The sequence below is a fragment of the Pristiophorus japonicus genome, chromosome 21 (genome assembly GCF_044704955.1).
Source record: "Pristiophorus japonicus isolate sPriJap1 chromosome 21, sPriJap1.hap1, whole genome shotgun sequence".
NCBI lineage: Eukaryota > Metazoa > Chordata > Chondrichthyes > Pristiophoridae > Pristiophorus > Pristiophorus japonicus.
In genome coordinates, this window is record NC_091997.1 from 37,079,735 (window position 1) to 37,105,954 (window position 26,220).

The 26,220-nt window shown below is 52.7% G+C and overlaps 1 protein-coding gene across 1 annotated transcript in view; it reads left to right on the plus strand.

Annotated features, from left to right (window-relative positions):
- Window positions 1-25,980, plus strand: part of LOC139233948 (receptor tyrosine-protein kinase erbB-2-like) — a 29,015-nt gene extending 3,035 nt beyond the window's left edge. The window contains exons 2-15 of the mRNA XM_070864639.1: window positions 12,414-12,565; window positions 13,643-13,826; window positions 14,939-15,076; window positions 15,188-15,256; window positions 16,476-16,594; window positions 17,413-17,554; window positions 17,712-17,828; window positions 18,333-18,459; window positions 19,205-19,278; window positions 20,421-20,511; window positions 21,099-21,298; window positions 24,233-24,365; window positions 24,515-24,605; window positions 25,831-25,980. Of these exons, the coding sequence (XP_070720740.1) occupies window positions 12,414-12,565; window positions 13,643-13,826; window positions 14,939-15,076; window positions 15,188-15,256; window positions 16,476-16,594; window positions 17,413-17,554; window positions 17,712-17,828; window positions 18,333-18,459; window positions 19,205-19,278; window positions 20,421-20,511; window positions 21,099-21,298; window positions 24,233-24,365; window positions 24,515-24,605; window positions 25,831-25,980 (1,787 nt within the window). The remainder of the gene's footprint in view (window positions 1-12,413; window positions 12,566-13,642; window positions 13,827-14,938; window positions 15,077-15,187; window positions 15,257-16,475; window positions 16,595-17,412; window positions 17,555-17,711; window positions 17,829-18,332; window positions 18,460-19,204; window positions 19,279-20,420; window positions 20,512-21,098; window positions 21,299-24,232; window positions 24,366-24,514; window positions 24,606-25,830) is intronic.
- Window positions 25,981-26,220: the final 240 nt, after the last annotated feature.

The window sequence follows — 26,220 nt, forward strand, 5'->3', positions numbered from 1 at the left end:
CCAGACCGAGGCAGCCGTTACTGTTCAGCTTTCACCCTGTGTGACACCACGAGTTGTGCTGTTTCTGGAGTGTGCCAGCTCTCGTTGAGGATTATCGAAGGCCACATACTCTCATCGATCTGGTTGAGCCTGTTTTTAATGAAGTTGTTTGTTCTGTGAAGCTCAGCGGGCTGCCTGTTTGTGTTGTTGTTGGTGCCGTGTGTAGCCCGGAGTCTGTCGGACTGGCTCATCTTGTTTCTCCGCTTCCCTGGAACACCTCTAACAATTAATCACAGTTGGTGCGAGAGGCACAATCTCGGTGGAAGGGTTAGGTGGTGTGTGTGCCTGCAGCAAGGGCCCTGTTTACATCTCTCTGTTTTACTAAAGGGCGTCTAGAGAGTTTAGTTATTCATAGTCAGGCTGTCTCGGGAACTTTGCACTTTGAACCCACCAGGAACACATGTCTCCTAATGATCCCACCCATTGGATATCCCTCCATGTTCAATGATCTCCTGATAGCATAATGGAGCCTGTTGCTCAGTTAAGTCCGTCTTGCTTTCCCATGGGACTCCACCCTCTGTGATTGCTCCACATTTCCATTCAGGGTGTGATTCAGAAGGGGCTTCTGATCCACTCCCGGCCCCCGCCCTTCCCTCTCTTTTCCACCCCAGCCTCGCCCCTCCTATGACGCCCTCTCTCTTCACTCTTTTCCCTCTTCCCCTGCCCCCAGCCCCACTGCCCACCTTCAATTGACAAGCTTTATACTGGACCTTGATGACTGGGGGGCAGTGCTCCTTCGTGGCAAACGAGCCAAAGGTGGGCAGAGGAAACGTTACAAGGACATCCTCAAAAGCCTCCCTGATAAAGTGCGACATCCCCACTGACACCTGGGAGTCCCTGGCCCTAGGTGGAGGAAGTGCATCCGGGAGGGCGCTGAGCACCTCGAGTCTCATCGCCGAGAGCATGCAGAAAGCGAGAGCATGCAGAAAGCAAGTGCAGGCAGCGGAAGGAGCGTGCGGCAAACCAGTCCCACCCACCCTTTCCCTTAACGGCTATCTGTCCCACCTGTGACAAGGACTGTGGCTCCCGTATTGGACTGTTCAGCCAGCTAAGGACTCGTGTTAAGAGTGGAAGCAAGTTTTCCTCGATTCCGAGGTACTGCCTATGATGATGGTGATACTGGACCAAAGCAGAATCACAACAGACTTGTACTGCCCCCGCCCATGTGCCCTGGGTTAATGGCCCCCTGCCTATGTACCCTGTGTTAATGGCCCCCTGCCCATGTACCCCAGGTTAATGCCCCCCGCGCCCATGTACCCCGGGTTAATGGCCCCCTCCCATGTACCCCGGGTTAATTCCCCCCCTGCCTACGTACCCCGGGTTAATGCCCCTCTGCCCATGTACCCCGGGTTAATGCCCCCCTGCCCATGTACCCCGGGTTAATGCCCCCCCGCCCATGTACCCCGGGTTAATGCCCCCCCCCGCCCATGTACCCCGGGTTAATGCCCCCCCCCCCCGCCCATGTACCCCGGGTTAATGCCCCCCCGCTCATGTACCCCGGGTTAATGCCCCCCCCGCCCATGCACCCCGGGTTAATGCCCCCCCGCCCATGTACCCCGGGTTAATGCCCCCCCGCTCATGTACCCCAGGTTAATGCCCCCCCCTGCCCATGCACCCCGGGTTAATGCCTCCCCCTCCCCACCCATGTACCCTGGGCTGATGCCCCCCGCCCATGTACCCCGGGTTAATGCCCCCCCGCCCATGTACCCCGGGTTAATGCCTCCCTCCCCACTCATGTACCCTGGGCTGATGCCCCCTGCCCATGTACCCCGGGTTAATGCTCCTCTGCTCCCAGATTTGAATATCTTGCCGGGGTGGCCTTTTCAGCAAAGATCCAATGCCACCAAGGGTCAGGAAGTGCTGAGGTGGAGTGGCGAAGGGTGGAGTGGGGGGGGGTTGGGAGGCGAAGGGTGGGGACGGTGGGGGGGTTTGGAGGCGAGCACCATTCTCCCACTGTGTTCACTAGTTTATTTGGAGGGTTTGCAGGGTGTGTCTGCCGATGTATTGGACCCCTGTGCCTTGCGCTGTTGGTGCTGAAAATGTCTTCTGGAGATTTGAGGTTCAGTATATAAACAGATAATGTCGCAGAGCGCCTCCCACTCAGGGTTATTGCCTCACAGCCAGGCTCTGTCTCACTCATTCCTCCCTGGTGCTGTTTACCTGCCGAGTTTCGGGAAGAGTAACATAATCCCTCCTGTTCATCAGAACAAGTGACGTCTGAGATTTCTGCACAACACGAGCCAAAAGTGCCTGCAGTTACAGGAGCCACTCCCAGAACCATCCAAGTCCAGCCCACCTTCAACAACAGGCACGCACCTAACGTACAGATCACTCGTGGTGTACGGTGCAGGGACGGGCACTGTCCTGGCATTAACCTGGGGGTACATGGGTGGGGGGGGCATTAACTCGGGGTACATGGGCACGGGGGCATTAACCCGGGGTACATGAGCAGGGGGGCATTAACCCGGGGTACATGGGCAGGGGGGCATTAACCAGGAGTACATGGGCAGGGGCATTAACCCGGAGTACATGGGCAAGGGAGGAGGGGGGTGGAGAGAGAGGACGTGATGAGTGGGGCGGGGGCTGTGAGTGAGGCCTGCGAGGGGAGGGAGAGGCAGGGGCTGTGAGTGAGGCCTGTGGGGGGAGGGAGGGGCGTGGGCTGTGAGTGAGGCCTGTGGGGGGAGGGAGGGGCGGGGACTGTGAGTGAGGCCTGTGGGGGGAAGGGAGGGGCGGGGGCTGAGAGTGAGGCCTGTCGTCTAATAACTGAAGACAAATGTAGCTGCGGGACTGAAAAGGTTAAACTCCAATCAGTAAAGCTCTGGTGTTTGGGCTTGCTGGTGTGATTGAGTTTTACGGGGGTTGCAAGGTTGAGGATGTCGGAGTCTGTGAAACAGGAAGGTCTGCTTTCTGCATTTGCATAGATTCAGGTGTTGGATGTTCTGATTTCTGCAGTTGTAAAACAAGGCACTGCATTGGCCTGAGTGACTCCTGCAGTTTGCACGCCGCACTGTGCTTTCCTTCTCGAAAGGTGCTATATCAATGCAATTTGTTGGAAATGCTGCCACGCATAGCCGTTCTGGTTGTGAGGATTCTTGCTGATGGACACAGTGAAGTGAGGGGAATGTGACAATCCGCTGACCTCGGGAACAAAGCGCTGTAGAAGCTCGGGTGTTCCTGGCTGGATGATCAGCGGTTAAACCCCAGCAGTGTGTCTGTGGCTGAGTTCTCTGTGTTGGTGTACATGGGGAGTGTCCCTGTACAGAGAGCGTGTGCGCTCTATCTCGCATTCCGACTGTGTTCTCAGCCATTTGGTTTGGTGACCGATAAACATGGGAATGGTTTTGTGTGTGTCAGATGCCCGATTCAGCAGATATACCCCAGGAGAGTGTTTAGCGAAAGACGTAGAAACATAGAAAATAGGTGCAGGAGTAGGCCATTCGGCCCTTCGAGCCTGCACCACCATTCAATGAGTTCATGGCTGAACATGCAACTTCAGTACCCCATTCCTGCTTTCTCGCCAAACCCCTTGATCCCCCTAGTAGTAAGGACTACATCCTTTTTGAATATATTTAGTGAATTGGCCTCAACAACTTTCTGTGGTAGAGAATTCCACAGGTTCACCACTCTTTGGGTGAAGAAGTTTCTCCTCATCTCGGTCAGGAGATTAGCAACAGTAGTCTCGCACATCGGCATCACGCCTGCAAACTGAATACTGAAGAGTAGCCTGCGCCCAGTTTTAAATGCTCAGTCGATTCACTGTTTCCCGAAGTGGAAATAAGGGATGTGTGGAATAAAGGTACAGCAGTTATCATGGGTGACCTTAATCTACAGATTGATTGGGCTAACCTAACTGGTAGCAATACGGTGGAGGAGGATTTCCTGGCGTGTATTAAGGATGGTTTTCTAGATCAATATGTCGAGGAACCAACCAGAGAGCTGGCCATCCTGGACTGGGTGATCTGTAATGAGAAGGGACTAATTAGCAATCTTGTTGTGCGAGGCCCCTTGGGGAAGAGTGACCATAACATGGTAGAATTCTTTATTAGGATGGAGAGTGACACAGTTAATTCAGAAGCTAGGAACCTGAACTTAAGGAAAGGTAACTTCGATGGTTTGAGGCATGAATTGGCTAGAATAGACTGGCAAATGATACTTAAAGGGTTGACGGTGGATAGGCAATGGCAAGCATTTAAAGATCACATGGATGAACTTCAGCAATTGTGCATCCCTGTCTGGAGTAAAAATAAAACGGGGAAAGTGGCTCAACCGTGGCTAACAAGGGAAATTAAGGATGGTGTTAAATCCAAAGAAGAGGCATATAAATTGGCCAGAAAAAGCAGCAAACCTGAGGACTTGAAGAAATTTAGAATTCAGCAGAGGAGGACAAAGGGTTTAATTAAGAGGGGGAAAATAGAGTACGAGTAGAAGCTTGCCGGGAACATAAAAACTGACTGCAAAAGCTTCTATAGATATGTGAAGAGAAAAAGATTAGTGAAGACCAACGTAGGTCCCTTGCAGTCAGATTCAGGTGAATTTATAATGGGGAACAAAGAAATGGCAGATCAATTGAACAAATACTTTGGTTCTGTCTTCACGAAGAAAGACACAAATAACCTTCCGGAAGTACTAGGGGACTGAGGGTCTAGTGAGAAGGAGGAACTGAAGGATATCCTTATTAGTTGGGAAATTGATGGGATTGAAGGCCGATAATTCCCCGGGACCTGATGGTCTGCATCCCAGAGTATTAAGGAAGTGGCCCTAGAAATAGTGGATGCATTGGTGATCATTTTCCAACAGTCTATCGATTCTGGATCAGTTCCTATGGACTGGAGGGTAGCTAATGTAACACCACTTTTTTAAAAAGGGGGAAGAGAGAAAGCGGGTAATTATAGACCGGTTAGCCTGACATCAGTGGTGGGGAAAATGTTGGAATCAATTATTAAAGATTTAATAGCAGGTGCATTTGGAAAGCAGTGACAGGATTGGTCCAAGTCAGCATGGATTTATGAAAGGGAAATCATGCTTGACAAATCTTCTGGAATTTTTTGAGGATGTAACTAGTAGAGTGGACAAGGGAGAACCAGTGGATGTGGTGCATTTGGACTTTCAAAAGGCCTTTGACAAGGTCCCACACAAGAGATTAGTGTGCAAAATCAAAGCACATGGTATTGGGGGTAATGTACTGACGTGGATAGAGAACTGGTTGGCAGACAGGAAGCAGAGAGTCGGGATAAACGGGCCTTTTCAGAATGGCAGGCAGTGACTAGTGGAGTGTCGCAGGGCTCAGTGCTGGGACCCCAGCTCTTTACAATATATATTAATGATCTAGAGGATGGAATCAAGTGTAATATCTCCAAGTTTGCAGATGATACTAAACTGGGTGGCGGTGTGAGCTGTGAGGAGGACTCTTAAGAGGCTGCAGGGTAACTTGGACATGTTAGGTGTGTGGGCAAATGCATGGCAGATGCAGTATAATGTGGATAAATGTGAGGTTATCCACTTTGGGGGTAAAAACACGAAGGCAGAATATTATCTGAATGGCGGCAGAGGGGAGGTGCAGCGAGACCTGGGTGTCATGGTTCATCAGTCATTGAAAGTTGGCATGCAGGTACAGCAGGCGGTGAAGAAGGCAAATGGTATATTGGCCTTCATAGCTAGGGGATTTGAGTATAGGAGAAGGGAGGTCTTACTGCAGTTGTACAGGACCTTGGTGAGGCCTCATCTGGAATATTGTGTTCGGTTTTGGTCTCCTAATCTGAGGAAGGACGTTCTTGCTATTAAGGGAGTGCAGCGAAGGTTCACCAGACTGATTCCAGGGATGGCTGGACTGACATATGAGGAGAGACTGGATCAACTGGGCCTTTATACACTGGAGTTTAGAAGGATGAGAGCGGATCTCATAGAAACATATAAGATTCTGACGGGACTGGACAGGTTAGATGCAGGAAGAATGTTCCCAATGTTGGGGAAGTCCAGAACCAGGGGACACAGTCTTAGGATAAAGGGCAGGCCATTTAGGACTGAGATGAAGAGAAACTTCTTCACTCAGAGAGTTGTTAACCTGTGGAATTCCCTGCCGCAGAGAATTGTTGATGCCAGTTCATTGGATATATTCAAGAGGGAGTTAGCTATGGCCCTTACGGCTAAGGGGATCAAGGGGTATGGAGAGAAGGCAGGAAAGGGGTACTGAGGTGAATGATCAGCAATGATCTTATTGAATGGTGGTGCAGGCTCGAAGGGCCGAATGGCCTACTCCTGCACCTATTTTCTATGTTTCTATGGTGTGATCTGCTCCCAGTTCTTGCCTCCCGGGGGTGCTGATCCCTGTGATACAACTCTTCCCAGGACAAACATCAAACACTACATGGAAGCAGGCCATTTGGCTCAAATAATCCCAGTCACATTTATCCCCACGTTCCACGTCCCTCCATCCCCTTCTCCTTCGCCTCCCTCTCCAATCCAGTCCTGAATGTTGGCTGTTTCTGCCTCAGCCGCTAACCCCAGGTGTGAATTCCACGGCCTCAACTCTCTGTGAAGGAGTTTCTCCTGTCCTCTGTTCTAAATCTCTTACATTTAATCTTGTATCTCTGGCCCCTCGTTCCAGACCCTCAACCACTGGAAACAGTCGGCTTTGAGCTACCCTACCCCATTCTTGCATCATTTTAAACACTTCTATTTTATTGGCCTATAGTCTGTGTTGTTCTTATGAAAAAGTCTGTCTTCCAATTTGTATTTCCTCAGACCAGGCAGCATCCTCATGAATCTGCATTGCGCCCTCTCTAAAGCTACAATATCCTTAGTATAGTGTGGAGCCAAATACTGCATACACTACTCGAACTGAGAACTTAAGCTTTTAGATTGGATTATCATTACTTCTTGACTTTTATAGTCTACATCTCTTGATAGGAAATTTATAATTCTATTCGCTTTAATGTCCTGTGAACCTGCCCCCTAAATCTCTCTGCTCTCCCGCCCCCCCAGCACCGAGCCTACTCCCATTCACAGTATAACCACTGGTATTTTCTATGTTTCTATAGGAATGGGGTACTGAAGTTGAATGTTCAGCCATGAACTCATTGAATGGCGGTGCAGGCTAGAAGGGCCGAATGGCCTACTCCTGCACCTATTTTCTATGTTACTCTTTGTGCCAAAATGCATCACCTCACACTTACTGACATTTAATTCCATTTTTAGCCCTTTTCCCCAGTTATTAATATCTCTTAGCAGTTTCCTTTCGACTTGTAAAGAATTAACTATATCTCCTATTTGATCATCTATAACCTCCGACACCTCACCCTCTAGCCCTGTGTCCAAATCATCGATCTACACACTGGGCAGGAGTGGCCCAGAACTCAACCCTGTGGGACACCACTACCCACTTCCAACTGCTGAGTCCCTGCAGTGTGCGCGGAGAGGAGGGATTAGTGTCAACCTCCTCCTGGCACCAGCCTCGGTTCCTGGGAATGGTTTGTTCACCGCACGTACTGTGTCTCTTTGTCCGACTGCATTCCGAGTGAGTCAAAGTCTCCAAATTCCAATCTGAGGCTGGCCAGAATGACGACCCTGGGGGGGGATAGGATATAGTTCTGTATAAAGACAATTGAAGGAGGGAGTCACGGTGCAGGACTGCAGCCTACAGAAGGGTTAATAGATTCCTAGAATTCACAGAATGGTACAGCTCAGAAGAAGGCCATTTGGCCCATCGTACCGGCTCTATGAAAGAGCGATCCATTAAGTCTCCCTCCCTCACTCTTTCCCCATAGCCCTGCACATTTTTCTCCAAGTATTTATCCAAATCCCTTTTGAATGTTAGTATTGAATCTATTTCCACCGCCTGAAAGATCAAAAAGCAAAAGATAGAGAATTGGTAGCATTAGGTGGCGGTGATTGAGGAGGGACAAAGACAGAGTATAATGGGGCAGTTTGGAGAACAGGGTTTGGGTTGCCGAGTGAAATCTCCGTGCTCCCCCTCCCTCGGTGCTCTCTCTGAATTCACAGTGGAGTCAGCCTCTGTCGTCATGGGAACCCAGGCCCACAGTTTGGTGGGGGTGTTATCCAACAATGATGTACCTGTTTGCAAGCCAGCTTTCGATGAGTGCGGGTCTGGCGGTGTCAGTGATCCACCTCAGCCGACAGACCTTGGCAGGAATCTCCCTTTTTCAGTACATTCCTGACATACTCGACAAGCCTCTGTGATCAGAGCTGAGCTGGAGTCCCAGGGCACAGACAGTGTCAGCAGGGTGAACAAACTGTGATTAGGAGCCAGCACCCAGCCTGACTCCACCCCATCCAAGGTGCTCAGGCCAATTTTGCAGTGGCTGACCTAACTCAGCACAGACCAGATATCAAATCTAAGATCTCCCCGCTCCCCGGGGCTCAGTCCCACGCCGGGCCCCGCTCCCCGGGGCTCAGTCCCACGCCGGGCCCCGCTCCCCGGGGCTCAGTCCCACGCCGGGCCCCGCTCCCCGGGGCTCAGTCCCACGCCGGGCCCCGCTCCCCGAGGCTCAGTCCCACGCCGGGCCCCGCTCCCCGGGGCTCAGTCCCACGCCGGGCAGTCCCTTGCTCTGAACGTGGTGTGTAACACACTGGGAGCAATGCTCTCTCTGGGATACCCGTACCCAGGCAGGCCTTGGTTTGGTCGCCGTGGATCCGAAGATTTTCCGATCCCAGGCCGGGCAATGCTGCTGACACCTGTTGGTTTGGGATTGGTAGTCACAGGTGAGCGCAGCTGTTACGGACTCTCCCAGCTCAGTAAAAATAAACGGTTCCAGGCGAAGGGGAATCTCCCATCGTATCGGATTAACCCCCGATCACCCCACACCCACCCGTGTAAGTTTAGAGTGAGCAGGAGGGGTCGGTCCACCCAAAGACGGGCTGTGAGGGCTCAGTAACTCCAGGTGTCCTGCTGCACCATCTCAACACTCGCATTAAACTCCAAGTAACAACTTCAACATCTTTGTTTAATTAGTGGCGAGCATTTAATGCGTCAATTCAACCATTTCATGTTCAGAGGCTGTGCCTGCTGAATAAACAGTGACTGTACAGTTCCACAGTGAGTGACCCTTACCTTGAATAAACAGTGACTCTGTACAGTTAGTGAGTGACCCTTACCCTGAATAAACAGTGACTCTACAGTTACAGTGAGTGACCCATACCCTGAATAAACAGTGACTCTGAGCTTCACTGTGGCATTTGAAAGCATGGGCCTTACGCTTAACATCCGTAAGACAAAGGTCCTTCACCAGCCTGTCATCGCTGCACAGCATTGCCCTCCAATCATCAAGATCCACGGTGCGGCAACGTGGACCATTTCCCATACCTTGGGAACCTCTTATCAACAAAGGCAGACACTGATGTGGAAATTCAGCATCGCTTCCAGTGCGCCAGCGCAGCCTTCGACCGCCTGCGGAAAACTCATGGTCTACAGGGCTGTAGTAATACCCGCCCTCCTGTATGGGTTTGAGGAATGGACGATGTACAGAAGGCACCTTAAGTCACTGGAGATATATCACCAACAATGTCTCCGCAAGATCCTGCAAATCCCCTGGGAGGACAGGCGCACCAACATCAGCGTCCTCGACCAGGCCAACATCCCCAGTATTGAAGCACTGACCACACTCGATTAGCTTCGCTGGGCAGGCATGCCAGATACGAGACTCCCTAAGCAAATGCTTTATGTGGAGCTCCTTCATGGTAAACGAGCCAAAGGAGGACAACTCACTGCCTGAAATGGTGGTCGAGGTAGTGAGATCCAGACTCCCACTACCCACTGGATGAAGAAATGTCTCCTCATATCTCCTCTAAACCGCCCCACGATTACTTTAAATTACAAAAAATACCTGGATGTGCACTTGAAGTTCTGAAACCTACAGGGCTATGGACCGAGAGCTGGAAAGTGGGATTAGGCTGGATAGCTCTTTGCTGGCCGGCATGGACACGATGGACCGAAATGGCCTCCTTCCGTGCTGTAAATTTCTATGATTCTAATAACAGTGACACTCTACAGTTACATAGTGAGTGACCCTTCTCGTGCTGTAGTAGGATTTAGCACTCTGCTGTGTTTCTGCGGACTGGACGATAATTATGTTGGTGTGTTTGCTTCTTGTGGCAGTAATGCCATTCCGTGAATCACGTGTTGGGTTTTGCCTCAAAATATTTGCACCTCTGATGTCACTTGCTGCGCAGAGCAATGGGTGGAGAGCCCCCAGGAGATGGAGTGAGAGCACGGAGCCCAGAGCTGGAAACTAAGTTAATGGGTGGGAGCTGGGAGAGTGAGGCGGGGTGGTGACTGAAGGCGAGGGGCCCCAGGAGAGGGGGTTCGGAGGGCGAGGGGCCCTGGGGGAGTGGGGGCGAGGGGGTTCGGAGGGGGAGGGGGTTCGGAGAGGGAGGGCCCCGGGGAGGGGGTTCGGAGGTCAAAGGGCCCCGGGGAGGGGGTTTTGAGGGTGGTGGGGCTCGGAGAGTGCGGTGCCCAGGTGGGGGTAAGAGGGTGTGCGCCAGGCACTGAGGAAGGAGAGTTACTGGAAACCTGTGAATCTTGCCAAGGAGCAGAGTTTATTTCTCAGTCTGTATGTGATTTATTCAGGGCGCTGTGTACCATCAGCAATAACTGAATTAGACCAACAGGAAGCCACAAGGGAAGCAGTTGGGGTTACGTTTGAGGTTGTGCCGAGGTTAATGTGTAACATAATCGGCCGGGTTTCCTGGGAAGAGCAGAGGGCGGGATTTCCAACTGGCACCTGCTGTCAGCACAACATTCATCAACGTCTGGAGCAACGCGTTCTATCCTGGGTCAGGGCACACTGGCTCACCTCATCCTGCTCTGACATTCTCATTCCCTTTCACTGGATCGTTAGATGTTAGTTGTTATTATTGGGTGTAAATACTCCGCACTTCTGCCCCTGCACCCCAACCTGCCTCCCCTACTCACACACCCTGTCACCCCTGCTCCCTCATCACCGTCTGCACACACTGCTGTCTTGCTCATCCCTCCCTCGGGCTCATACCATCCCGCCCGGGCCCCGCAACCCCCCGGCTCCGCACCCCTCGCCTGGCATCCCCCCATTCCCGGAGGGAGGGGGCCTGCGCTGTCGGTGGGGTGACGGTGCGGAGCTGCCGCTGCCTGGGACAGTTGGTGTACTGGATGGAGGCGATGGGCTGTAATTATAGGACGTGAGTTGGTGCCAGGTATTAGTTACAGCTCAGCAGAAGAAGACTCAGTGAGCCTTTCCTTTCACTCTATCCGTGTCCAGGAAGTGCTAGCCCAGTTAGTCCCTGTACAGCCCCGTTTGCTGAGTGCTGCCTCCTGTCCCACACTGACCTGCTGACTGAATCCGGCCCGGATATAGCAGCAAGATCTGGAGAGGAGCGAAGGATCCTCGTTGCCTCGGGCTCGGCAAGCACTGTCGCTCCACAGGCTCGGTCATGCTTGCTCAGACTGCGGCTCCCTGGGCTAGTGCTGTCCCTCTGCTGGCACTGATGCTGAGTGCAGCCCTCAGCTTCACTCGGTGCTCCTTCCCGCAAGGTAAGTGAGCATGGCCCACCCTCGCTGCTCCTGGAGTTCTGGTAAAATGGAGCCTTTTGTGGGAAACTGTTTGAAAGGCAACCTGTCGGCAGAGTGTAATGAGAGCTACAAATCCAAGAGGTGTCCGAGGGTCAAAACACACCAATTAGAAGCCACTTAGAAATGCTTCTGATAGCAAGAATCGTGTTACACTGCGGTGTGTGGGATATATCAGTGTGTTACAGTGAGGGGTGTGGGGTATATCAGTGTGTTACAGTGAGGGGTGTGGGGTATATCAGTGTGTTACAGTGAGGGGTGTGGGGTATATCAGTGTGTTACAGTGAGGGTTGTGGGGTATATCAGTGTGTTACAGTGAGGGGTGTGGGTATATCAGTGTTACTGTGAGGGTAGTGGGGTATATCAGTGTTACAGTGAGGTGTGTGGGGTATATCAGTGTTACAGTGAGGGGTGTGTGTTATATCAGTGTTACTGTGAGGGTAGTGGGGTATATCAGTGTTACAGTGAGGTGTGTGGGGTATATCAGTGTTACAGTGAGGTGTGTGGGGTATATCAGTGTTACAGTGAGGGGTGTGGGGTATATCAGTGTTACAGTGAGGGACGTGGTGTATGTCAGTGTTACAGTGAGGTGTACATTGGACACCATTAGATATATTCAAAAGGGAGTTCGATAAGGCCCTTACGGCTAAAGGGATCAAGAGGTACTGAGAGAAAGCAGGAATGGGGTACTGAAGTTGCATGATCAGCCATGATTATATTGATTGGTGGTGGTGGCTTGAAGGGCCGAATGGCCTGCTCCTGCCCCAATTTCTATGTTTCTATTACAATTCATGCCTGCCTTCTCTCTCTTTGTCAGTGTGTCCCGGGACAGACATGAAGTTGGAGCGGTCGTTCAGTTTAGAGAACCATTACTACACCCTGCGCAAACTGTACGAGAACTGCCGTGAGGTACAGGGCAACCTGGAGATCACACACCTGACAGGGGACCTTGACCTCTCCTTCCTCCAGGTAACCATGGAAACTAGAATGTGGACAATTTGCTCCAATGTGGAAAACTTTTACCAATGGTCTGGGTGCAGAACAGCGGCCCGTCTCCCTCTGGGAATTCTCTCTGTGCCCATTCCAGACCCTGGGTTTGATCCATGGTCCAACCTGACCCCATCACTGTCCAAACGCACACTTCCCAGCCGCGGTCACTAGTTTGAGCATGAGCTGATTTATTTCCAGCGCACTGCAGCGATTTGTATAACTCGTCCTGTGGACTAAATGAGAACAGTTAACTCAGCGGGCATTGGAAGGTAGCTCAGTCCCACACCAGGCCCCGCTCCCCGGGGCTCAGTCCCACACCGGCCCCCGCTCCCCGGGGCTCAGTCCCACACCGGCCCCCGCTCCCCGGGGCTCAGTCCCACGCCGGCCCCCGCTCCCCGGGGCTCAGTCCCACGCCGGGCCCCGCTCCCCGGGGCTCAGTCCCACGCCGGGCCCCGCTCCCCGGGGCTCAGTCCCACGCCGGGCCCCGCTCCCCGGGGCTCAGTCCCACGCCGGGCCCCGCTCCCCGGGGCTCAGTCCCACGCCGGGCCCCGCTCCCCGGGGCTCAGTCCCACGCCGGGCCCCGCTCCCCGGGGCTCAGTCCCACGCCGGGCCCCGCTCCCCGGGGCTCAGTCCCACGCCGGGCCCCGCTCCCCGGGGCTCAGTCCCACGCCGGGCCCCGCTCCCCGGGGCTCAGTCCCAGCTGTGTGATTACTGCTTTCACCCACAGTCCACTAAAGTGTTCAACACCAACCTACCAGATGGACACGTTTGTTGAAATGCCAGGATTGAGTGTCGGGGTGCTGGTTTGGGTCTGGTCCAGGATTGGGGTCAGGGTGTCGGTCAGGCCCTGAATCGGCGGGAAGCTTTGGATTGTGTTCAGGAGCTTTGACTGAAACGTGTGTCGAGCGGAGTGAGATGGAGAGCCTTCCTGCTCTCTGTCTCAGCGGCTCCCCGGCTAAGCTCACTGATTGGCAGTCAGTCTGCATGTTGATGAACTCTCCACTTGTTCCATGTTCTGGGCCTGGGATTTATTGGTTCTGTTGATTTTTTGCCTAGAATATTCAGGAGGTCCAAGGTTATGTTTTAATAGCACACAATGAGGTAGACTACATTCCCCTGGAAAATCTCCGCATCATCCGAGGAAGTCAGTTGTACGAGGGCCGCTCTGCACTGGCCGTCCTGTCCAACTTTAATCCCGCTGGTGCTGGTCTCCGAGAGCTTCGGATGAGGAGTCTGACAGGTCAGAATCTTTTCACAATCTGCCCTCTTGTTTCTCTGTCTCATCGCTTCTGTAAACCAATCCCGTCTGTCCGGATTCCTGCATCGACTTGGATTTGGGACCAGTAACAGGAATGCTGGCTGACTGGCGTTCCTGCACTTCCCAAAGAACCCAACAGCAGATCCTGAAAACTCTGTCGTCTGTGCCAATCACGTTCGCGACCAACCTAGCCCGGGAATTTCCAGAATTCTCCTTTACCCGCTGCAACATATTGGAGAAAATCCCGGATGGAGCTTTGGGTTTGATTTGGACCGGATTTGTTTTCCTTAGTCGGGTATTCTGATTCCGATTCCACCTGGCTTTAGTTTAATTCCACAGGCGCCACTTCACCTGCGATTTAAAAATAAATCTGGGGTTGCTCCTCCGGCAGACAACACGAGACTTGGGCAAATCCAGCTGAATTCTGTGGGCAGGAACTCTGAAATCCCAGCATGTATTTGTTGGGGTATCGGTGGGGTATCAAGAGCAGGGTGAAAGGAGGAGGAGAGAAGGCAAAGATATCAAGTACCGTGATTAGGTTGTGCCAAGCTTGGGTTCTGAAGGCCTGCAGATTGCAGGAGGGAGGGGTGATGGGGGCGCGCTGCGATGCTGGGAGTGAGTGAGGTAGCGAGGGGGCAGTGCAGCGAGCCTCCTGAGTAAATTCCGCCGCTTTGTACTTAGAACAGAGCTGAGATTGATGGGGTTGGAGAATCAACGCATCGGTATTGCCCCCACCTCAAACCCACGCAATCTTCAAGCCCAGCTCTAGCTGGGAGCATGGGGCTGGTGAACTTGCCCTTTGATTTCAGTACTCCGAGGATGCAGAGACTGTGTGTAGAACGGGGACTTGTAACGCACAAGGAATTGAAGTTGGGAGATCGTTGGCAGTGGGTGTGTAAGGTGATTCAGATCCTATCACTGAGGTTTATGGTGCTTGCGGTCAGGTTACACGGGGTCCGTGCAACCAACTTGTGCTGACTGGTGTTTGACATTTCCTCGCTGTTAAATCCTGCCCTTGCATTGTGTTGAACACGCCGGCACCCAGCGAAGGGGAGAGCTGGGAAACGTTAATAATACAAGTGTGTGTTTGACAGAAATCCTGATTGGGAATATTCAGATCAGCAATAATTCTCAGCTCTGTTACCAAGAGACAATTCAATGGGACGACATTCAGGACAAGAACAACAGGTTTCCTCTTCTGTGGCAGCTGGACAGGAACTCGACATTGACATGTGAGTACATCCTCGGTGAATTGGGGGGGAATTAACGTCTCGCCAGAATACTGAGGGGTATGGGCGCTGTGTCTGTTATCCTGTTGTTTAATGCTGTGTCTCTCCCCTCAGGTGGTAGCTGTAGTCCCGAATGTGAGTCAGGATCGTGCTGGGGCTCGGGTCCCGAGTATTGCCAGACATGTAAGTGATCACCCAATGATTTATTTCCATTCCTGTATCGCCCTACCCTCTGTGTACAAAGCACAGCAGTCCTACCGCTTCTCATTCTTGCTAATCACTGAGCATCACTGGGCTTTGTCACAGCATCAGACACACTGCTTCAATAGTTTGGCTGCTTCCTGTAGGGGGGGCAGTGAGGGCTGCACGGGGTGGGGGGGGGGGAGAGACGGTGAGGGCTGCACGGGGTGGGGGGGGGGGGAGAGACGGTGAGGGCTGCACGGGGTGGGGGGGGGGGGAGAGACGGTGAGGGCTGCACGGCGGGGGGGGGGGGAGACGGTGAGGGCTGCACGGTGGGGGGGGGGGGGGGAAGAGACGGTGAGGGCTGCACGGGGGTGGGGGGGGAGATGGTGAGGGCTGCACGGGGGGGGTGGGGGGAGACGGTGAGGGCTGCACGGCGGGGGGGGGGGGGAGACGGTGAGGGCTGCACGGTGGGGGGGGGGGAGAGACGGTGAGGGCTGCACGGGGGGAGCGGGGTGGGGCGGTGGAGTAAAGCGGGGTACATCGGGGGAGGGGGAAGGGGACGGTGAGGGCTACACTGGGGGGTGGGGGGGGGCGGTGGGGGCTGCACCGGGGGGTGGAGAGTACACCCTGGGGGGGGTGGCAGGGGGTGGTACAGACAGTTGAGAGTGCAAATGACCTCAGTCCGACCTTCCCCTAGAGATTCCTGGGCGGAGAATGACGTTGATCCCAGGTCCCAGCCCTGTGCTCAGTTAGCCAAGCTCCCTGGGATTGTTGTGTGGGGTGGGGAAGGACAGCGGAGCCCCACTCCTGCATATCAAGCCTGGCCTGTTCACTCATTTGTAAAGACAGTGCAGAGATGGAAGTGTCTCACTCGCTAACCTGGGGTATTAAAGAGCCATAACATACAGGGCTATGGACCTAGTGCTGGAAGGTGGGATCGGGCTGCGTAGCTCTTTTTCAACCGGCATGGAAATGATGGGCCGAATGGCCTCCTGTGTCGTAATTTTTTCCCAATTCTATTATAACATTCATTTGAGAGCATGCGCACCGTCGCTGGAGGGAACAGTCACCATCACTGTGCCCGTCAATGCGCTCCTTGTTTAGCACACAACCTTTCCATGTTTTATTTTGCATGCTTTGGTTTGCATGTTAGGGTGGAAAGTTTATTTTAAACACGATGTGTGTATGCTTTAGCACACTTTAATTCGCTGTGTTTCAGTGACTCGGAAGATCTGTGCCCCTGAGTGCCTGACTCGCTGCAAAGGACGACACCCAACCGATTGCTGCCACAGCCAGTGTGCTGCGGGCTGCTCTGGCCCCAAGGACACCGACTGCCTGGTACGTACTCACCGTGCACAGCCGACAGATTCGTCAGAAGTCTAGACTCATTCAGAGGAGAGTTGTGTTGACATATCTTCACACGCTCCCTGGGAAGCAGTGGAAGGATCCGTGGGCTGATTAACCGTCTAACAGACCGCAACAGGAACGCTCCTTCCGTGGGCCGTGACCACCTTTCCCCCTTCTGCAGTGTTAGTCCTGCATGGTGGGAGGAGTTTATGAGCTCCCACAACCTGTATGGTGACTGGGTGGGAGGCACCCACACCATGCAAGGGTCCTGCTGGATGTCAACCCAGAATTCAGAGCCGGAGCCCCGTCTCCCCGGGTCTGTCTGGAGCCTCCCATCTCCCCGGGTCTGTCTGGAGCCTCCCATCTCCCCGGGACTGTGTGGAGCCTCCCGTCTCCCCGGGACGGGACTGTGTGGAGCCTCCCGTCTCCCCGGGACGGGACTGTCTGGAGCCTCCCGTCTCCCCGGGACGGGACTGTCTGGAGCCTCCCGTCTCCCCGGGACTGGACTGTCTGGAGCCCCCTGTCACCGGGGGCGGGTCTGTCTGGAGCCCCAGTCTCCCTGGGACTTGACTGTCTGGAGCCCCCTGTCACCCCGGGTCTGTCTGGAGCGAGCGGGTTTTGAAACCCTGTACCATCTGAGCCAGAAGCGGGATTGGAAAGTCTGAGCCACAGGCTCACTCTGGAGAGGTGGGTGAGGTAAAGAAATGAGTGGAATTGACTCTGTCACCCTGCCCTGGGTGTTTTGAGCGGCACCGTGTCCTGGTTCGGGTTCTTCTGTTGTGTGTCTGATCGTCTGCCTTCCTTTCCAGGCCTGTCACCATTTCAACAATGCCGGAACGTGTCGTGGGGACTGCCCATCCCTCAACATCTACAATGCTCAGGCCTATCAGATGGAGCCCAATCCCGAGGGCACGTACATCTTCGGAGCCAGCTGTGTCAAGAAGTGTCCTTGTAAGGGCCTACCGCTATTCTCCAGTATTCCCGTGTTTTAATTCCTCCTTTGTGCCTCTGTAAATTTATCTTTTACCCTGTTGTAATATATCTTCTCTACCCCCACCCCTCTCTCTTTCCACCTGCCACCTCTCCTGCCCCATGTTAAATCTTACAGATAATTACTTAGCCACTAATGTGGGCTCGTGCACTCTGAACTGTCCAAATGACACCAAGGAAGTGATCGAGAGGGACCAGCAGAAATGTGAGAAGTGCAATACCCCTTGTCCCAAAGGTCAGTACCGATTGGAGAGAGGGGTGGGTGGGGCAGTGGCTCCTGCACAGGGTTGCTGGGGTCACTCAGGGCTGTTCTAAAGATTCATCAAGGAGGCCCTCCCTCCGCTGAGCAAGAGGGATCACTGGGGACCCTTGATCCCCCCCACCCCCCGGGGCAGTGACTGGATTTATTGGGCCCAGTTTTAATGCCTGTGCGGTTTGACTGCCGAGGATGGGCACAGGTTCGTGCACACTGCTTGTTCCTGATCCGAGGTGTGGCGGGGGCTGGATTCGACCCCGCAGGCAGGGAGCAGAGTCGGGCTGGGGCCGGGCTCTGGGAAGAGAGAAAGAAAACCCAATTTCTGTGATTTTCCAGGTTGTGTACGGGAGCCTGTTTCACCGGGCATGTGAACACTACCTCTGTCGCGTCGATGAATTTAATTTTCCGCACGCGGAAGCTGATATAATCTGTGTGTTTGCAGTTTGGTGCTGGCTGCCTCTCACTAACTGTTTTGTCTTGCAGCGTGTAACGGTTTGGGTGTGAACCATCTGAAGGGCGTGCGGACCGTGAACTCCAACAACATCCATTTCTTTGCCGGCTGCACCAAGATCTTTGGGAGCTTGGTGTTTCTGCCTGAGACCTTCGCTGGGTGAGTATTGATCACTGTCGGCCCCCATCGCCTGCTCAACTTCCACTCTCCAACTCTGCGTGTCACTCGCTCACTCCAGTAATGAGCTGCTCATCTCGCACTCCGTCTCCAGGGTAGACTTTCCGAGGCCTTGCATGGTTTGAGTTAACTTAAGCATGCGTCAGCAAACTGTGGTTCGCAGCGTTATTTTCCAGTGCACGTTTGCAGTGTGCAAGGTATCGTGCCTTGTACAGGGGGCATCTGACAATCTACCCTTTAGTCTCCTCCTGGCATTGTGGCCTCACACAACCTGCACCTCGTCTCCTCTCTCTGGTGGGGACCAGGTGCTGGAGTGAGTCAGACATCATCCTTCAGCTCTGGCTCCTGGCTTCAAGTCCAGCCGACACAGAATTGACCAGAATCTCTCTGGCCATGTGGGAACGATTCTAAGTCTACATCCCATCTGAGCAGCTCACCCCTGAGAGACGTGTCCAACACTGTCTGGCTCTAGATTCAGCACTCCGCTAACTCCTTTACCGATCAGAAGGTGAGGAGTTCTGCGACAGTGATTGAGGGGGCACCGAGGGCGAGTGAGGAGGGCACAGGGGCGAGGGGCACGGTGCGGGCGACTGAGTGAGGGACCTCCACCTCGTATGTCAAGAATGGCCCCTTGCGAGAGGGTTGTGGGCAGAGGGGACAAGATGTGAAAGTTTAAATGTTGGTGCATGTTCCTGGTGGTCTGAGTATTTACTGTTTGCCCTTTCAGTGACCCGGCTACGAAGACCCAACCCTTGGACCCGAGGAAGCTGCAAGTCTTTGCTCCTTTGACGGAGATCACGGGTACGGACTCTCCGCCTGCCTCTCGAGTGTGTAACCAGCCCCGTCTTTAACAGCGTGTTCCTGCTCCTCTGGTCAAATGCAGCAGGGTCATCAAAGTGTGAGCACAGAAGGCCATTCAGCCCATCGAGCCTCTGCTGGAGCTATCTCCACACCAGACCTATCTACTCTCTGATCCCCTTTCTCTGCTCTGTCCCTGAACCCTTCAGTATCTGAGAGTTTCTCTCATTCCCCCTGTGAGGCTGTGACTGACTCAGAGACGCAGCCCTATGTGATGATGTATTCCATATTCTAATCATTCTGGAAAAATGACTTCTCCCCTTTCATAGAATGACACAGCACAGGAGGGGGCCATTCGGCCCATCGTGCCTTTGCAGGCTCTGCGACAGAATGATCCAGTCAGTCCCACTCCCCCTGCCCTTTTCCCATAGCTCTGCAAATCTGTCCACTTCCAATTCCCTTATGAAAATTACTAATGAATCTGCTTCCACTGTCCTTTCAGGCAGCGCGTTCCTGATTTATAATAACTCGTGTTTAAAAAGATGTTTCCTCGTGTCCCCTCTGGTTGTTTTGCCAATCACCTTAATTCTGTGTCGTCCGGTTACCGACCCTCCCGCCACTGGGAACAGTTTCTCCTTGTTTACTCTATCAAACCCCTCATGATTTTGAACACCTCGATCAAACCTCCTCTTAACCCTCTCTGCTCTAAGGAGAACAACCCAGCGTCGCCAGTCTCTCCAAGTAACTGAGGTCCCACATCCTTGGAACCATTCTGGTCGATCTCTACACAAGGCCTTATCCTTCCTCAAATGTGGTGCCCAGAATTGGCCGCAATACTCCAGCTTGGGGCCTCTCGTGCTAACCCGAGTCGATGCCTTTGTTACCATTTTACCTGCCACTATTTGCCTTCTCAAACCCTTTCAAAACTTAGAACACTCCGATTAAATCTCCCCTAACTGTCTCTACCTCAGTGAATAAACCCCTTGTACTATCCCACCCCACCGCACCGCACCCCCCCCCCCGCACCGCACCCCCCCCCCCCCCCGCACCGCACCCCCCCCCCCCCCGCACCGCACCCCCCCCCCCGGTTCTCTGCATGTGTTGTGTCACTGATCTGCTTTAATCCCAATGTTCTGGCTCTGCAGGGTACTTGTATATCGAGGCCTGGCCACAGAATTTTACTGACCTCAAGGTATTTGAGAATCTTGCTGTCATCCGAGGACGGGTGTTGTACAGGTGAGATTCACTTGCACCAATCACTGCACTCGGTCTAATCACTGCACTCGGTCTAATCACTGCACCCGGTCTAATCACTGCACCCGGTCTAATCACTGCACCCGGTCTAATCACTGCACCCGGTCTAATCACTGCACCCGGTCTAATCACTGCACCCGGTCTAATCACTGCACCCGGTCTAATCACTGCACCCGGTCTAATCACTGCACCCGGTCTAATCACTGCACCCGGTCTAATCACTGCACCCGGTCTAATCACTGCACCCGGTCTAATCACTGCACCCGGTCTAATCACTGCACCCGGTCTAATCACTGCACCCGGTCTAATCACTGCACCCGGTCTAATCACTGCACCAATCACTGCACTCGGTCCAATCACTGCACTCGGTCCAATCACTGCACTCGGTCTAATCGCTGCACCGATCACTGCACTCGCATTGTTATACTCCTTACTGCAGTTACACTTACACTAGGGAGAGGCAGTTGTAAATTCTCGTGTTTTAACAACTGAAGGAAGCAGTCAGTAGCAGATTGTAAATTAGCGTTGATTTTGATTTTGGCTTTAATTCCCTGCCTCTCTGATTACAGCGGTGCTTATGCATTGTTAGTGCAGAATCTCCAGATACAATCCCTAGGATTTCGGTCTCTAGAAGAAATTAGTAACGGGCTGGTGTTCATTCACCAGAACCCTGACCTCTGCTACGTCCACACCGTTCCCTGGAGCCAGCTCTTTAAGGAGGATCGTCAGGAGGCGTTGATAACGGCCAACAAACCACAGGACGTCTGCGGTAAGTAGCGTCAGTGACCAGGACACGCGGGCCAATCAGATTGCACTGGGTACTGGATCCTTTTCAACAAGGGAGTCTGGTAAATTTAGTAAAACAAATCGAAACAAGTCAGACGCGCGATTAGATTTTTCTATTCAGTTTATAAATGGTGTTTATGGAGCGACAGAATGGTGTTGCCGAGAGTTTGAAGGGTCTATACACAAACACAGCTGGCACAGTACCAACGCTGACTGAAATACGCAATCATTCAGTAACCATAGACATGCAGGCCAATGCGGGTCCCTTACTGCTAATGCTCAGCTTCGGTTTTGTCTGTTTATTCAGAAACATAGAATGTATTGGCTGTAGTGCCCAGCAGGGCTAGTGTTGTCTGAGTGGTCCACATATATTAAAGCTCAAAATGACCATTCACTCCCATCTGGTACTGTACGAACCGTGTGTGTCTCTCAATATCGGCTCCTGTACGGCCCATGTGTGTCTCGGTGTCCGCTCCTGTACGACCCGTGTGTGTGTCTCAGTATCGGCTCCTGTATGGCCCGTGTGTGTGTGTCTGTGTCCACTCCTGTACAAACCGTGTGTGTCTCAATATTGGCTCCTGTACAAACCGTGTGTGTCTCAATATCGTCTCCTGTACGGTCCATGTGTGTGTGTCTCAATATCGTCTCCTGTACGGTCCATGTGTGTGTCTCAATATCGTCTCCTGTACGATCCATGTGTGTGTCTCAGTATCGGCTCCTGTACGATCCATGTGTGTGTCTCAATATTGTCTCCTGTACGGTCCATGTGTGTGTCTCAGTATCGTCTCCTGTACGGTCCATGTGTGTATCTCAATATTGTCTCCTGTACGGTCCATGTGTGTGTCTCAATATTGTCTCCTGTACGGTCCATGTGTGTGTCTCAATATTGTCTCCTGTACGATCCATGTGTGTGTCTCAATATTGTCACCTGTACGGTCCATGTGTGTGTCTCAATATCGTCTCCTGTACGGTCCATGTGTGTGTCTCAATATAGTCTCCTGTACGGTCCATGTGTGTGTCTCAATATCGTCTCCTGTACGGTCCATGTGTGTGTCTCAATATTGTCTCCTGTACGATCCATGTGTGTGTCTCAATATTGTCTCCTGTACGGTCCATGTGTGTGTCTCAATATTGTCTCCTGTACGGTCCATGTGTGTGTCTCAATATTGTCTCCTGTACGGTCCATGTGTGTGTCTCAATATTGTCTCCTGTACGGTCCATGTGTGTGTCTCAATATCGTCTCCTGTACGGTCCATGTGTGTGTCTCAATATTATATCCTGTACGGTCCATGTGTGTGTCTCAGTATCGTCTCCTGTACGGTCCATGTGTGTGTCTCAATATTGTCTCCTGTACGGTCCATGTGTGTGTCTCAATATTGTCTCCTGTACGGTCCATGTGTGTGTCTCAATATCGTCTCCTGTACGGTCCATGTGTGTGTTTCAATATTGTCTCCTGTACGGTCCATGTGTGTGTTTCAATATTGTCTCCTGTACGGTCCATGTGTGTGTCTCAATATTGTCTCCTGTACGGTCCATGTGTGTGTCTCAATATCGTCTCCTGTACGGTCCATGTGTGTGTCTCAGTATCGTCTCCTGTACGGTCCATGTGTGTGTCTCAGTATCGTCTCCTGTACGATCCATGTGTGTGTCTCAGTATCGTCTCCTGTACGATCCATGTGTGTGTCTCAGTATCGTCTCCTGTACGGTCCATGTGTGTGTCTCAGTATCGTCTCCTGTACGGTCCATGTGTGTGTCTCAATATCGTCTCCTGTACGGTCCATGTGTGTGTCTCAGTATCATCTCCTGTACGGTCCATGTGTGTGTCTCAGTATCATCTCCTGTACGGTCCATGTGTGTGTCTCAGTATCGGCTCCTGCACGGCCCATGTGTGTATCTCAGTATCGTCTCCTGTACGGTCCATGTGTGTGTCTCAATATCGTCTCCTGTACGGTCCATGTGTGTGTCTCAGTATCATCTCCTGTACGGTCCATGTGTGTGTCTCAGTATCGTCTCCTGTACGACCCATGTGTGTGTCTCAGTATTGTCTCCTGTACGACCCATGTGTGTATCTCAGTATCGTCTCCTGTACGATCCATGTGTGTGTCTCAGTATCGTCTCCTGTACGATCCATGTGTGTGTCTCAGTATCGTCTCCTGTACGATCCATGTGTGTGTCTCAGTATCGTCTCCTGTACGGTCCATGTGTGTGTCTCAGTATCGTCTCCTGTACGATCCATGTGTGTGTCTCAGTATCGTCTCCTGTACGGTCCATGTGTGTGTCTCAGTATCGTCTCCTGTACGATCCATGTGTGTGTCTCAGTATTGTCTCCTGTACGGTCCATGTGTGTGTCTCAGTATCGTCTCCTGTACGATCCATGTGTGTGTCTCAGTATCGGCTCCTGTACGATCCATGTGTGTGTCTCAGTATCGGCTCCTGTACGATCCATGTGTGTGTCTCAGTATCGGCTCCTGTACGATCCATGTGTGTGTCTCAGTATCGGCTCCTGTACGATCCATGTGTGTGTCTCAGTATCGGCTCCTGTACGATCCATGTGTGTGTCTCAGTATCGGCTCCTGTACGATCCATGTGTGTATCTCAGTATCGTCTCCTGTACGATCCATGTGTGTGTCTCAGTATCGTCTCCTGTACGATCCATGTGTGTATCTCAGTATCGTCTCCTGTACGATCCATGTGTCTGTCTCAGTATCGGCTCCTGTACGATCCATGTGTGTATCTCAGTATCGTCTCCTGTACGATCCATGTGTGTGTCTCAGTATCGTCTCCTGCACGGCCCGTGTGTGTCCCCCATCGTCCGCTCCTGTACAGTGTCCCCCAGCGTCCGCTCCTGTACGGTGTCCCCCAGTGAAAGGTTCTGTGTCTGATCTTTTTCCTCTGACTCCTTTCCTCTTCCTTGCAGACGCTGAGGGGAGTTCCTGCTACAGTCTATGCACCAACGGCAGCTGCTGGGGCCCTGGACCAACACAATGCCTCTCCTGCAGAAGGTTCCTCCGAGGACAGGAGTGTGTAGAATCGTGCAACTTATACGAAGGGTATGAGTGCATTAACTAACTAAGATGAGGGGTGGGGAGCACACAGGGCCTAGAGGTGCTGCAGTATGGGGGTGCTCGGGGAGACGAGTGTCCCGAGCGAGGTGCCTGTGCTGCTTTTTAAATCGTTGCTTTGTTTCTCCTCATTCCAGGGAGGTGAGAGAGTATCTGAGCGAGTCGTCCTGTATCCCGTGTCACTCGGAGTGTCTCCCACAGAACGAAACACAGAGCTGCAGCGGAATGGTAAGACATCTCCCGGGATGTGCCAGTGGAGCTGTTCACACATCACTGGCTGTACACTCACAAACCTTTTAACATGTCTAGCATGTGGTGTCTGCACGTACAGTAGGAGAATCCTCTGGGCTAGGGGAAATTGGAGAGGATTAGAGGGGTACATGAGGTAGGGAGTGGGTTGGAAAAAGGAAAGGAATAGAGGGGGCAGGGAAGGGGTAGAGGTAGGGGAGCTGCAGAGACAGAAGAAGTCCTCGTATCTTTCCTTTATAAGCTCGATACTGTCTTCATTGCGAGGTGAAATCCCTTTTTATGTGCTAGCTTTAGTGTGAGGCACTGGGTGCAAATGCTCAGTCTCCCCACAGACCCCCAACTGTAAGGCATTGCCACTGGGCAGCGGTGGTGCTCAGTACCTAGCCGGAGCAGGCCATTCGTCATGTGCGAGGCCGCCTCACACCTGCTTCCTGCACCAAAACATCCGCTCTGCCAGACGTCAAATTGGGGGGGTGGGGTGGTGATGGGTCGCCGCCTCACATTCACAGGGTTACGGGGAGAGGGCGGGTAAGTGGAGCTGAGTCCACGGCCAGATCAGCCATGATCTTGTTGAATGGCGGAGCAGGCTCGAGGGGCTAGATGGCCTACTCCTGTTCCTAATTCTTATGTTCTTATTCCACTGGCTTCCGTTTCATGCCCCATAGCGGGATTTCTCACCATTCCTGCCGGGCACAATTCCCCCCCACCTCACACATACACACACACACACACACACACACACACGCAGCTGTGAGAAGTATTTGAAGTCTATTCTGTACTTTTATTTTTGCCCCCATAGGCAGCCACTTGCCTTTGAGTGGCCACATTCCTTTAAATGCCTGATTTTCTGCATCTTCCTCCAGGTGAGCTGCCGGTACAAGGCCAGAGCTGTGCTCGGTGTCCATGCTAATTATTTAATACAGCCGACCTTTGCCCTGTCACACTGGTGCATTGTGGGCTGGCTTTGCATTGGTTGCTGGACATTCCTGGTGCAAATGTTACAGGAGCCAAAATTGGGCTTAAATATTGGAGGGATATTCCACCATAGGGACTGAGGGACTGGGGTTGGAGGGACTGAGGAGCTGGGAGTGGAGGGACTGAGGGGCGAGAGTGAGGCTTGGAGCTGGGAGTGGAGGGACTGAGGGGCGAGGGTCGTGCTTTTGCAGAGGCTCGAATGGTGCTGACCTTTCCTTTTCACCATCAGGGGGCTGATGACTGTGTGGAGTGTGCCCATTACAAGGATGACACACACTGTGTGGAGAAATGCCCGAGTGGTTTACACGGGCATGTCTGGAAATACGCCGATGAAAATGCCCTCTGCCAACTGTGTCCCACAAACTGCAGTCACTCGTGAGTAAATAGCAGCCGCTGAATCGGTACGACTTTTAATAACTCCTCCCCAGGTGTATTTTCTCTAAAGATTCTGTTTTGTGTCTTCAGATGTACAACTGGTGACGATGGATGTCCTGAGGAGCCCATTCACAGGTAGACATCACCGGGGCAAAGTTCAAACCCTCCGTTAGTCGTTTCCCAACTTCACCACTTATGGTTATGGGCTGGTGCAGTCTGTCGGTTAATGTAGCCAGTGTTAGAA